Source organism: Eriocheir sinensis, chromosome 27 (assembly GCF_024679095.1).
Source record: "Eriocheir sinensis breed Jianghai 21 chromosome 27, ASM2467909v1, whole genome shotgun sequence".
In the NCBI taxonomy this organism is placed as follows: Eukaryota; Metazoa; Arthropoda; class Malacostraca; order Decapoda; family Varunidae; genus Eriocheir; species Eriocheir sinensis.
In genome coordinates, this window is record NC_066535.1 from 6,986,035 (window position 1) to 6,999,536 (window position 13,502).

Genomic DNA, 13,502 nt, shown 5'->3' on the forward strand with positions numbered 1-13,502 from the left:
TCAGTTTTTCTCCATGTCAATTAGTAGTGACAGGAAATCGGGTATAATTAATTAAAGTGTGTGCAGTCGTTGGCTCGGAGCGGTAGCGGCAGCTTCAGATGTACTCTAGTACATAACTTGAATTCTATGGAAAGTACTGCTTTGACAGTTCACCGAGTGGCCACGCGTGGCGCTGCCTGTATAGCCAATACGGTCCAATCAAACTTCTCCCTGGCTGCACGAATATGAACCATGAATATTATCGTACCAGACCACCAACAGACGCACCGTACCGTACTTGCACGCTATCCAGGGATGTTTGCTACTGGTACCAAAAGATATAAAAAGTTTATCTAGATCTTGCTGGTACCAAAGATCGAGATCGTACGGTACCGCAGGGTGCATGCTGCGGGCGAAGGCTGGTGTGGTCATGAGACATCCCAGTATCGTGAGACATCCCATCCTGAATACATACATGAATTTCGACACGGTACCGTGTCTTTTGTCGACTGCTTGTCGGGATCTGTACCACCTAAGTTTATTTATATTATTATGAAAGCAAATGATGACGTATGTATGTATATAACTAGGATATCAGCAATCTTCTTCTTGTGACCTGTTCCGCTTTGCATCGCTTTTTAGGTCCTTCTTGATACATTTTTACACTTAGATTCTTCACTTACTCTGTAATAGTAAAAATTTGGTTCCGCGATTTAAAATTAAGGATGGGATGTCTTACGATACGGGATGACAGATGACACCACACCGGTATTCCCAGACGCTTTCGACTCCCACAGCAAAGATTTCCAAAAGCCACAATGGAGATTAGTCGGATTCTAATTGGTTATATTTCCATATTCATTAAATATAAGTATTGTCAAACAATAACTACTCATAAAACTACCCAAAGGAAATACCCACAACCTCTACGAAAGCCTTACCAAATGTGGGCGTGTTAGCCCCGAAATGTTTCAGAATATGGGTTTAAACTTTCTTAATCGTGATATGAAATATGGTCCATGATGATTGAAAAAAAAAAAAAAGAGAGCTTGTACACAAGCAGAATTCCATATCAAATCATTTAAACCTGCCTAGATTTTCTGGGTGAAGATATTCTGAAGCAAATACAACTATTTTTCCTTTCAGTCATGCCAACACAACCTCTAGCACCTCATCTACTTTGCATGACACATCCACACTCAAAATAAAGCATAAAATAAGAGACTAAAAAGTGCCATAACAACAAGAAGAAAAAAAAAAGGGGGACTGAATGGAACACAGCACAAGTTATAGTCACATTTGTCATTTATATATTTTTTTCATTTGAATAGAAATAATGGCATACAGGAACACAGTGCAAATAATAATCTCATTAGATATATTTTTTATTTTTTTATTTATGTAGAAAAAAGAAAAAAAATATATATACATTTCAATAGCTACATATAGAATAGTGTTATAGTAGGATATCAATGTATTATTATTATTTAATATCACCACGAATTAGGCATACAATTGTCAATGGAAAAAACCCACGACAGATAGATCACGCCACCTTATAGGAATGTCGTCCGTCAGTGTTTACCGTCTCAGTTTTGTATACTTCGCACTCCGATGGTGCGTGGAGGTCACCTTGACATACGTGACCAATTGTAACAATTATTTTCCAACCTGTAACTCGCCACTCCTTCACGAGAGTCCGACTGACACACAACGACAGTCGCTCTCGCTCCGTCGCTTCTTGTACATAAAGGCTACGAATATAATTCGCCTTAAGGAAGCTGAAGTCTTAATCAACACCCTTTAAACGCCCCCCGACAAGCCCGTTACATTTCCATTGACAATTGTATGCCTAATTCGTGGTGATATTAAATAATAATAATACATTGATATCCTACTATAACAATAGGGCACATACCTATTCATTTGTAAAGAAAACTCAAAATATGACTGTAATAGTTGTAGTCTAAGGACAGCCTTAGATCTCCATTAATTTAAAGTCAAAATTATCTAACTGAAGTTCCAAATGTTCCTTGCAGCAAATAAACTCTCTACAGTAAAGAAATGTTTCCAAAAATAACATCACCTATAAAATTTCATCATAATTTTATAGGTCAGTGGTGGGACACTCTATATCACCTAAAGGTACAGACTTGCAGCAAACACAATATCTCTCTTGAGGAGCTTGATGCCCTCTGAAAATTTGTTCTCCAGGTCAATCCCGATGGCCTTGGCAGCCTGGATCATCTGCCGCAGGAGTTCCTCAAGGCGCCGCATGGCTCTGATGATGCTCCCTGTGGAGGACAGCAAGGACACATGATGCTGCGGGACCTTAACAATTATGTACTGACTTGGAGGAAAAGTATTGAGAGAAGCCGATATATTGTATGAAGTTTGTCACTAACCCCACTAAAGCTTACATGAGGCATGTAATAACTAGAAGAAAATTATAATAGAAATAACAAGAAAATTATTCTTTCAATAATTATCATTATTATTGGTATGATTATGATTATTATTACTATTGTTGATGATTAATCACTCAGTATTTTTAACATAACAGTGGAAGAGAGGGTTAAATCACCAAATATGAGGAGGGGATATTCAAAAAATTAATGCCAACTTTGAATCTACCAAACTGGAAGGCTTACCACAGTATCCTGTGAGCTACAAAGTACATTGAATACAGAAGAAATAATGAATAATTTCCTAAGATAATTCATCACAGTTATGTCTACGTATATAAAGTTCTCTTTATTCTTTCCCATTTATAAATAATATATAAACTTGAAGTGACACATACCTTCAAATATATCTGTTTTCTTGCAGAGATCCATGAATGATGAACCATTGCACCACTCATAGACAACATCCATTAAAAATGGCTTGAATTGTTCTACATAATTAGATTCATCAATCTGAAAATAAATAAAACACAAGTTATAACCACAATCTGATGGCTTGTCATCCACCTTTATAACAGCCTTGAACCATTGGTAAATATCCTGGGGAACTGATTTGACTTCTGAAGCATTCTATGGTGTGACAGCACAGTGAATATACAAATGACTACATTAATGGCTGACTGAAGGTCCAACATGTTTCCTTTCTCTACTCTCAGCACTCCATCCAAGGATGTAAAATTGCTATGGAGACATTACTCATCCATACTGGAATCTAACCTTACTAAGATTTTAGCTGCATGATACATGCCACAATACTACTAAAGGAACACGGCTCATGGCAAAAAGAGGCTAAATTTGGAGCCATGTAAGAATGACAAATCAGCAGATACTATTTGGCTGCCTTTGTGTACTGGTCTTCTGGCTAACAGTCAGTATTAGTTTCCTATACGCTCAAATGTTATTAGTTGGAGAAACATTACTTTACATTCGAAATACATACCTCCAATTTGCACTCGTGGCTCACTCTAGCAATGCGCCGAGCTATGTCCTGCATCTGTCTCAGAGGACCTGACAGCTCCTCTCCTAGCTTGGGCATCTCCGTGCTCTTCTCATCACAAACAAAGGTGCTCAACAGAGAACATGTTTGGGCAGCTGGAAAATTGTGAAAAAAATCAAAACTGTTCTCCTTCAAGTAAGTTATAATCATAACATATAGATGAAAACGTCATATAGTCTTACTCTGCAGCACATGTAACTTTTGTAAACTTCATGATTACAAAATTAGAGCTCAATGTAACATTTTCTCAAGTTTAGGGGGCAACTCACCTGATAAGTTGTTGAATAGACCATTGAACAACATCTCCGTGATGAGAAGCTCATCAGCAGCAGACAACTCACAAGCCACTCGACCCTTGCGTTCTATCACATCCTGGGACGTGGCGTACCCAAGCCTGCGCAGCACACGCTTCCGGCACTTCAGCTCATCCATTTGTAACAGACTCCTTGCTTTCTTTAAGTCGAACTCTGCATTATTCAATTCTTTCTTCAGCTGAAACAAAAGAAAACTGTTGTTAGTGTTTTTTTTTTTTTTTTTTTTGTAGTTGCTTATGCCTGTTGTAAAACCTTCATGAAACAGGCCACAACCCACACACCACTAGCTCCATCTTCAGATTCATCACTTCACCTTCAGTACACCATCAAACAAATACCAGTGGATAATAAACCTTTGATGTATAACTTCACTTGATGTAACTTGATGTATTATAGAGACTTCACTGATGTATGACTTCACTTAGGAGTATAAATGTGGTAAATTTAAGATATTTACATTATTTATATGGATATAAACCATTCACACACATACCAAAAATATATCAATAACTCCAACTGTTACCTTTCCCACACACAAAATATTCCATTTATAACCTTTGTATGTTGTTCTTCACAGCAGGAAATTCATTATTTGTTCTACAATTGATAACTTACCTCCATTTTCTTTTCATACTTCTCATACAGCATGTCTCGGTCTGGGTCTCGGTGCAGCTTGTGGGACTCCAGTCTGGTCTTGAACTTGTCTAATTTGTTGACAATCTCCAGGAAAGCATCATCCTTAATCTTCATGTTCTTCACAGGGTCTAAAAGAAACTGGTTTTCTGGAACTCTTTTCACAGCTTCCTGAGGAAAAGAATGTGACAAAAATAAGTGCACAAAAATTACATACCAGTATTCTATTTTCAAGCACTTCTGCATGAGCACTAATGTTGACATATCCCTATTGATGTAATGTGCAAGGGAAGGGAAGAAAAGACAGGCTGTTAGGCTACCTCTCTAATGGGAAAGGGAGAGATTAAGGCTGGGCAATAAAAGAGGTCAGGTACTAAAATGTAGAGGTCTGCCAAGGTGAAAACAAAATAACTTCCTAAGCTTTTAAAGCCCTGATTAAGAATTAATCTTAACAATAGAAGAAAAAAAATAACTTATTTATTATTTATAATGCTATATTACTCTATAAAACAGCCATAAAATATTTATAAAATAAAGTGACTCAGCAGAGCACGTCTAAACCTGTATCATTTTGATGACCATAACCCGCTGGTCCAAAGGCTTGAGGTCAGACGGCAGCTTGAGTCTCACAGCAGACACATCCTGGATGCACTTCAGTGCCACTGCCATGATCACAGGTTCACTTTTTCCTCCAGGCTCTGCAGGCTTGACCTCAGACACCACCTGAGGACAATAAACAAACATATTACTGAATCACCTATGATATATTTTCAAAAGGCCTTATAAACACTATACTTGAAACATACAGGAAACATGCATAATGGTGTATCTTTTTCTACCTTGGAAGCTGCTGTTGCTTCAGAGACCCGAAGAACAACATCGACCGTGATGGTGGGAGCTTCAGCCGGGTTCTTCTTATCCTCCTGCTTCTTGTAACTTAGGACAACACCCCAGCCAAAATTGTCATTGTTATTTTTTATCTGTTGGACAAAATATCTTATTTTGAGTACTTGGTACTTGTTCAACAGTAGGGTTTTACAGTTGCTGTTGAGGTAGAGGTTTAACTGAGGATACCAACAAAAGGGAGTTACAATCTGTACCTGTACAGATAGTAATGACATTTATAAGCTAAGAAAAATTACTTTAAACTAAAAATATATGGAAATAGAAAAGTATATAAATAAATTGGTTAATTAATATGCTGATGCATTCATAAATAAAAACTTACAGACACAAGTCTTCCTGGCTGCAGGAAGGGCATGATGTACACCGGCCGGGTGATGAAGGTGTGGCGCTCCAGCCTGAGGTTCTCTATCGTCTGCTTGATGGTGAAGTAACTCTCCACCTCATTCTCCCGGGGAACGTGAACTTCATCAAGATCTTTTTCATACTTTCTTACACCTAACAATGTGACACAAATATAAGTAGACAACATCATATAGGTAACTAAAATCAAGAAATGGCAATGGTCAGGACAAAAAAGACAAAAAGTAACAGACTGGAAGAATATGATAAAAAAAATCCCAAAGGGAGGCCATTTACCAGATGGTGAAGTTAGAGGCACAAGGGAGAAACAGAAGGAAATAATTGGAAGAGTCCCACATCCTGTAGCAGAATTATAGAGGCTGGTGATGATAATGGTATATTAAATTTAAACTATGCTATAATGTCATTATCAATATGTTTAAGAAGCAAAGATTGTGAGCATGTGTATATTGTGAAAACATGTACTTTCACTGACTACGTGATAACTCATAAATCAAGACAGCACTTACGATCACACAACTCTGGAATGGAAGAATAGTTCTGAAACTGGAAGAATGACCTCTCCAAGATGTACTCAGGGTTGATTTGCTCAACTCGTAGCAAGTTCAGCACCATGTTGTAGGTCAAGTGGAAGGCTGAGTTTATCGGGTCAGCTTTGCCCTGCAGGATAGATAATATACAAGGGAAAATTGCAAATATCTTCTCTGAATCTTTAGTAGAAAAAAAAATAAAAGAACAGGATTATGTAATTTTTTTAAGATGCTAAATTAATGTCACTTCCATATCTCATTACGAAAGTCTCATCACTATAACCACTCAACCTTAACCAATGTCTGCTATACTCTCTTGCATGCTAAGTGATATTTACCTGGACAAGATTCTTGACGACTGAAGTGTTCAGCTTTTCGTCAACCATCATTATCACAATACCTTTGTCATCTTTACCTCGACGGCCTGCACGACCAGACATCTGAATGTACTCCCCTGACGTGAGCTGAAAATAAAGGTACGCTAACTCATTACCAGCAATGACCATCACAACTTTATATTTCTATTTATGGGTCTGATATTCTTCTATTAGGTAATTCATAACAAGCGGGAGACTTTAGCAGGTTTCCTGTTCCCCCTCTCCGTATTTCCTTTTTAAAGATCAACTCCTTTATGCTGCTGTCTCATATGAATTCCTGCTACCCTTCAATTATCTTTACTTCTTTTCATACATCCTCAACACAAACAGATCATTCTACATTCATGTCATATGCCAAAAATATCTGTGTATTATGCAGGGTTGTTTGATTTAAATCACTGATTTAAATCAAATGATTTTTTTTTAAATCAGTGATTCAAATCAAGATTTATATTATTTGATTTGATTTTAAATGTCATTGATTTAAATCTTGATCTTATTGCAGGACAACAATATAGAATGGAAAAAGTAAACAAAGAAAACCTCTCTAACTTTGATATCAATATTTTCCCTGACAACTTCACAAATTTTCCTAAGCTGATTAGTTCATTATATATTATCTTCCATAAGCCACACCTGGTCCGCCCAATGTCCTGGAGCAGAATAAGACACTGACCGCCTTTCTGGCGGTATCTTGCTGAGGCAGGGTGATGGTTTCAAAAGTATTTTACATGAGCCACATGTTCTTCTATGTTACCAGTTTCCAGATCATGAGCCAAAACATTTAGAATGTGTGCAGGCAACCATGGGTTAGCAACTTCAGTTCATTTGCTTGTTTTAACTGTTTTCTCATCTTGTTGACACTGGCTGCATTAGATGCTTAAGTCTGTCCTCATATAACAAGTTTCTCATCCCTTGGATTTTTTTTTTTTTTTTTTTCCCCTCCATGGTCTAGTGGTCAGCGTGCCTAGCTATGAATCTGCAAACCCGGGTTGGAATCCCAACCTGGGCAGTCAGCATGCTGCTCACCCAGCTGTTCATCTTCCCTTTCGGGCTGGTCGATAATGGGTACCAAGGGAAACCTGAAGGTAAACTGTGGTAACCTGGATGTCACATTGACCCTGTGTCCCGGGTTGATGGGCTCCCTGGAACCCACCACAGGCTCAAGGGCCAATGTTACGGAGATGAGCACTGCGGCCACACTCAGCCATAACGTATGCCCCCATCTTTACTTTTTTGGTTGGCCCCAGCCAATTTGTGGTCAGATTATGTATCATCTATTTTGGGGGGTTTATATCATGGCACAAATTTGGCCCGTCGCTGCTAGACAGTAAAGCCACAAATTTGGCCCGTCGCTGCTACCGGGTTAAAAGGGACAAAAAAACACCATATATAGGAAGTGGCAGTAAAGGAAATATTTGAAATATATACCCCTATTGTTCAAAGAATCACTTCCCATACACACATGGATCATCCACAGCCTTTTCTGATACTTTCATTTGAGGCTGCTGTCACTTTTTTTTTTTTGTGTGTGTGTGTGTGCAATTTCAGTCAGGACATGTCCAAAACATGACATGATCTGGTTAGACTGTTAAGGGACTAGACAGAGTTGTGGTGTAGTGCTGGCCCATTGCTGGCTGGCTGCTGCTGGTCAGTCTTTGGACTGGCTCAAACAGCCAACCAGATTAGTTATGGTGATGGAATATGATACAAGAATACTCCAATATGTGTTTTAAACTAATGTAGAGGATATTGAGGTTTACACTAATATAATTATTTTCATTAATAAAAAAAATATAAAAAATTGATTTAAATAAGAAAAAATCTGATAAAAAAAAATCAACAACCCTGGTATTATGGTTGCCAATTAAACCACTTAGGATTCAACATCTTTTGTCCTCTCCTCCATTCCAAAATCCTTTATATTACATGTTTACATTGCTCTTGCCACCCCTTCACAGCAGCCTATACATTTTATCATATTAACAAGCCTGCAATGTCCCAAGTCTTTGTTTATAAGAGGGTTCAGTAAATAAATTCCTTACCCAACGGAAGTCGTGGCCATCAAACTTGCGAACAGAGGTGAAGAGCACAGTCCTGGCAGGCATGTTGAGACCCATGGCGAAGGTCTCCGTGGCAAATAGAGCTTTAACAAGACCCTCTCCAAACAGGATCTCAATTGTCTCCTTGATTATTGGCAATAGACCTAAAAAAATTAGAAGACATTATTAAGAGAATGGGAATTCTAGTGTTCTTTAAAAACACAAGTACATTTCCCTGTCATTTTCACTCTTGTTTGTTTATATGAGTGTCAAGTCTGGTTAGCCATTTAAGAGAAAAAACACTCTTCACCCAGCTCATGATAAGCTACATACAACTCTCTTCTTAAGTAGGTACCATGTTAACATAAAGCCATTGACACTAACCTCCGTGATGGATGCCAATTCCTCTTCTCAGCAGAGGCAGCACAGAGACAACTTGAGGCAACTGTTTGTCTTCCTCTGATAAAACACTAATTGCATTCTGAAACACTTCATCCACAAGCTTCTTTTCTTCTGCTAAATTAAAATCAAGTTTTGACATTTGAAGGGCATAAGCCTCGCACTCTTTTTTGGAGAAGCTGAAAATAATGACCGGGGCAAAGTTACGTTCCATGATCATTTTTACGAGCTTGAAGCAGTCCGAGCTATCCTTGACGCCACCTTTTTTCCCTCTCACGCTACCCTGAAAGATATAATGAATAAATAAAAGCAACAATAAGTGAGTTACTCCAAATACTCACGCATATAAATAAATACATTTGACATCTTTTTTTACAATAAAGACAACAGACCAACGAAAAAATCAGCAGCATCAACTAGTTTTATGTACTAAATTCAGAAAGAAGGCCCATGATTACCATACCTGTTCTGGTGCATTCTGCAAGACAGTCATTGCTGTGTTGAAATTATCTTCCCTGAACTTTCCTGTTTCATCCACAGCCAAGTATATGCCTTCCCCCCCTGAAGGAAATATGTAGTGCTGCAGCGGCGTGGGCCGGTAGTCTGTGTACACTACGTGGCAGGGCTGGTGGTGCAGGTGGCAGATCCACTGGGCAAACTGAAAGGGGGAAAATGTATGTATCAATAATATCCTTGTTCTAGGCAGCAGAGACTACGAAATGATAAACCCTAAATTTGACATGGCAAAGTTATATGGAGAGGAAATGAAATGTTGGTATTCAGAAGCAACTGGGGAAGGGGTGGAGAGTAAAGAAAGGAAATAAATGTAAAGAGTACAGGACCATGCAAAATTACTTGACTCATTGACTGAAGCAAAGAGAAAGGAACTAAAGTTACAGAGAGCACACCCCTTTGACAAATTTTTGCAGTATCTTTTATTTTTTACTTACTGACCTGACTTGCATTGGGAATGGTGGCTGACAGGAACACAAAGTGAACAGTGGGAGGCAGCAGGATGATGGTCTCCTCCCACACGTAGCCTCGTTCTTTATCCCTCATGTAATGGATCTCATCAAAGATAACCCAGCCAACTTCCCTTGTCACCTCTGAGCCCCGATACAACATTGAACGTAGAATTTCAGTTGTCATGATGAGGCAAGAAGCGTTTGGGTTGATGGTCACGTCGCCTGTTAAGAGTCCCACATCAGTAAACTCATCACTAAAGTCTCTGTACTTCTGGTTACTCAGAGCTTTGATGGGAGTCGTGTATATAACTCTCTGCTTGTTCTGTAGGCACATTGCTATTGCATATTCTCCAACAACTGTCTTGCCAGCTGATGTGTGGGCAGATACTAGCACTGACTGGTTGTTATCAATGCATAATATTGCTTCTTTTTGGAAAGGATCCAGTAGGAATGGATAGGTTCGAGCTGGCTTTTCTTTAGGGGGTTTGAGTGGCACGTACATTTCTCCAGGAGGGACCGCTACCTCGTGTGTACAAGCCTCCACAGATTCTATTGTGTGGATACTTATCCTGGGCATCTCTTCTGTTAACCTGAAATAAAGTGTGTTGAGTCTTAGTAAGATAAAAGTGCTTGTGACTTATCCATCACACTCTACTTATGAAAGCTATTTCTTTTCTTATCATCTGTTCCTTTTACAACAACTAGGGTTTCAGATTCTTTATAACTCCAGCTTTACAAAACTAATTATGGCAACAGGATTACCGTATATCAAACTCAATCACTTTTTTCAGCAAGTTCTTGAATGGAATTCTAAGGGGTAACAAAACTTGCACAGAACAAAGCATACTATGCTAATAAACACACTCGGGTGACCTATCTGGGTAAGGTCCATCCACTTTAAAAAGACATCTACTGTGACCATAATTAATACAGAAAAATGCTTTTACCTCAACTCGGACTCTGCTGCCTCCACCTGGGAGCGCAGCTTCTTGACTTTCTTTTTACTCTTTGAGTCATCATCATCACTTCCTCGTTTGCCAAGGAGGAGGTTGAGTTCTTCAGCCGCTCTGGAAAGGGAGAGTTATTAGATAGGTACCACTATGTGAAGACAGGAATGATAAAATACAATTGTAAAATAGTAACGCCATGACCAACACTAAAAAATGAACAAGGCAAAGTGGATACTATTTGTCAAAAATAAAAATAACATTAAATATAACCAGACCAAACATAACCTCTTAGCAGGTGGGCTTAACCCCGTCGACCCTCCCATTCATCTTGACTTAACGTTGTAACAGAGCTTCGCCCCCTTTTATCCACAACTATCTTAACTTATATATATATATATATATATATATATATATATATATATATATATATATATATATATATATATATATATATATATATATATATATATATATATATATATATATATATATATATACACCCTCGATTTGCCGGACCTCCATTTGCGGATTTCGGATTTGCGGACAAGAGTCCGTGGGGTAAAAAAAACAAAGTCCGGGACAAGTCGATTTCAAACTACCGCGCCAGACAAAGTTCGCAAATCGGGCACTAGATGGCAGCGCGGACGGACATACACATCTAGTACTGGACTGTACACAAGTCTGCCACGTCACACGAGTGTTGTGCTTACGTGCTTGTCGTGGATACACCTCTTCTTCACAACGATGCCACCCAAAAACCCACCAAAGAAAGTAACCAAGCGCATAGCTAAACCTGTGCACCTTTCTATGCGAGGTGTAGTCCGGGGGTGGGTTGTGTTTCCCGGACATATATAGGGTAAAGTCCGGCAAGGGGGTAGACCCCCGGACATTTGCCATTCCCGGACAAGCCTTCCCCCCTTTTAGTCCGGCAAATCGAGGGTTGAGTGTATATATATATATATATATATATATATATATATATATATATATATATATATATATATATATATATATATATATATATATATATAAATTTAGTGTTTGCCCATACTCCCCTCCCCCATATATGCCTGGGGACCTGATGGGAACACGGGGTTTCGGGTGGAGGACACGAATCCATCGTGTCATATATTTTTTTAGGGGGATAAAACTCCTAGGTCTAGGGAAATTCCTTAAATTTAGGAATTTTTCCTCCCACCACCATTAAAAATAAGCGTTTGCGACGAATTTAGTGTTTCCCATACGGAAACTACGCACTCACTGGATCCCCAAGCTTGTTTAGTGAGAGAAGCGTAGTGAACCCACCAAACAATGCTCACCTCACCATCTGGCGTGGCGCCGGAGGCCATCTGCGCTCATATAAACTGCCTACACCACACTCATGCCCTCTCTTTCTAGTAGGTTGTCACCTCATCGCAAGGTTTCTGTCATCCAAGTAGAGTCCGTGGCACCAAACACAGTGTATCTTCATTGTTAATCACTGACACAAGCAAAGCCACCGGTTAGCAGTGATCCGTCCAACATCGCGTCTTAAACAGTACTGCGGGTTCTAGAGCAGTGAAGGCTCTCGAACCTCCTGCCCGAGCTGTTTGAACACGTGAATCCTGACTGACTGCATTTTGAATCTGCTTCACGGGTTCGTATTCCCAGTATACAAGGTGATTGTGGATATTGATTCAGCGCCTCTAGAATACGATAATATGCCTCCATATATCAAAGTTAAAAAACAAAATACTTAGAGGTAAAGAAGAAGCCGAATTAATCCCCTTCCCCCAACGATCTTGGGGGACCCGCGGGAAGTCAGGGTATTTGGGTGGGGGAGCATATTTAAACTACTCCAACCAAACTTTACAACCTGCTAAAGGGGGGGCTTTGCCCCCCCGTTTTATATGTATATATATATATATATATATATATATATATATATATATATATATATATATATATATCTATATATATATATATATATATATATATATATATATATATATATATATATATATATATATATATATATATATATATATATCCAGTTCAGCTGTCTTATTACAATCCTGGCACCTGTATTCCGTTCCTGAACTATAAGGCAGAGGCAAAATATCATCTTTAGGAGGCACTGCATGATTCTACACAATTATCATTAAGTTTACCTGACAAATCTTTACCTTACCAAAGCAGTCAATCAGAAATATGCTAACTACCAGTGAGCTGGGTGTAATTCTGTACATGTACCCTCAACAGGATCTGCCTCCGGGCCCTGCAGGCACGTCGCGCCTTGCACACCTCCAGACTTTAAACCCCCAGCGCTGAGCCTTGCCTGTGAGGCGCTGACCGCCAGGCCACAATGAGTGGGCCCACGCCCCGCTGCCCGCCGCAACGCAACACCCAGGCCTCGCGTACTTACTTCTCACTCTCGTCCTTGCTCACTTCCTCGGTGTCCGGCAAGACCTGCACCTGACTGCCGCCCTCGTCCTCCACGAAGTCGAAGAGGTCGTCGCCGAAGCAGGCCATAGTGGTGCTCCACGCGGCCCTTCCTGCCTCACGCAGCCCAAACAACACCGCGCGCCGCAGACCAGGACCAAGAG

General features: G+C 39.4%; 1 protein-coding gene across 1 annotated transcript; it reads right to left on the minus strand.

The window, feature by feature from the left end:
- Positions 1-1,328: 1,328 nt before the first annotated feature.
- Positions 1,329-13,502, minus strand: LOC127004047 (exosome RNA helicase MTR4-like). Its single transcript, XM_050871325.1, has 16 exons — positions 13,322-13,502; positions 10,915-11,034; positions 9,957-10,557; positions 9,466-9,660; positions 8,988-9,285; positions 8,607-8,767; positions 6,523-6,648; positions 6,164-6,314; positions 5,617-5,789; positions 5,228-5,368; positions 4,950-5,111; positions 4,371-4,559; positions 3,711-3,933; positions 3,385-3,536; positions 2,783-2,897; positions 1,329-2,273 (listed from the first exon to the last, which is right to left on the minus strand). Exons 1-16 carry the CDS (start codon positions 13,426-13,428, stop codon positions 2,119-2,121), a joined length of 3,069 nt encoding a protein of 1,022 aa, XP_050727282.1. The 5' UTR covers positions 13,429-13,502; the 3' UTR covers positions 1,329-2,118.

Bases quoted from the DNA above. Each gene is read 5' to 3' on its own strand.
- LOC127004047 (XM_050871325.1), bottom strand. From the start codon at position 13,428: ATGGCCTGCTTCGGCGACGACCTCTTCGACTTCGTGGAGGACGAGGGC. The intron at 10,558-10,914 runs GTAAAAGCATTT...ACTTTATTTCAG, and splicing joins GCAGCAGAGTCCGAGTTGAG to GTTAACAGAAGAGATGCCCA. The intron at 2,898-3,384 runs GTATGTATTTCG...ATTTATTTTCAG, and splicing joins GCCACGAGTGCAAATTGGAG to ATTGATGAATCTAATTATGT.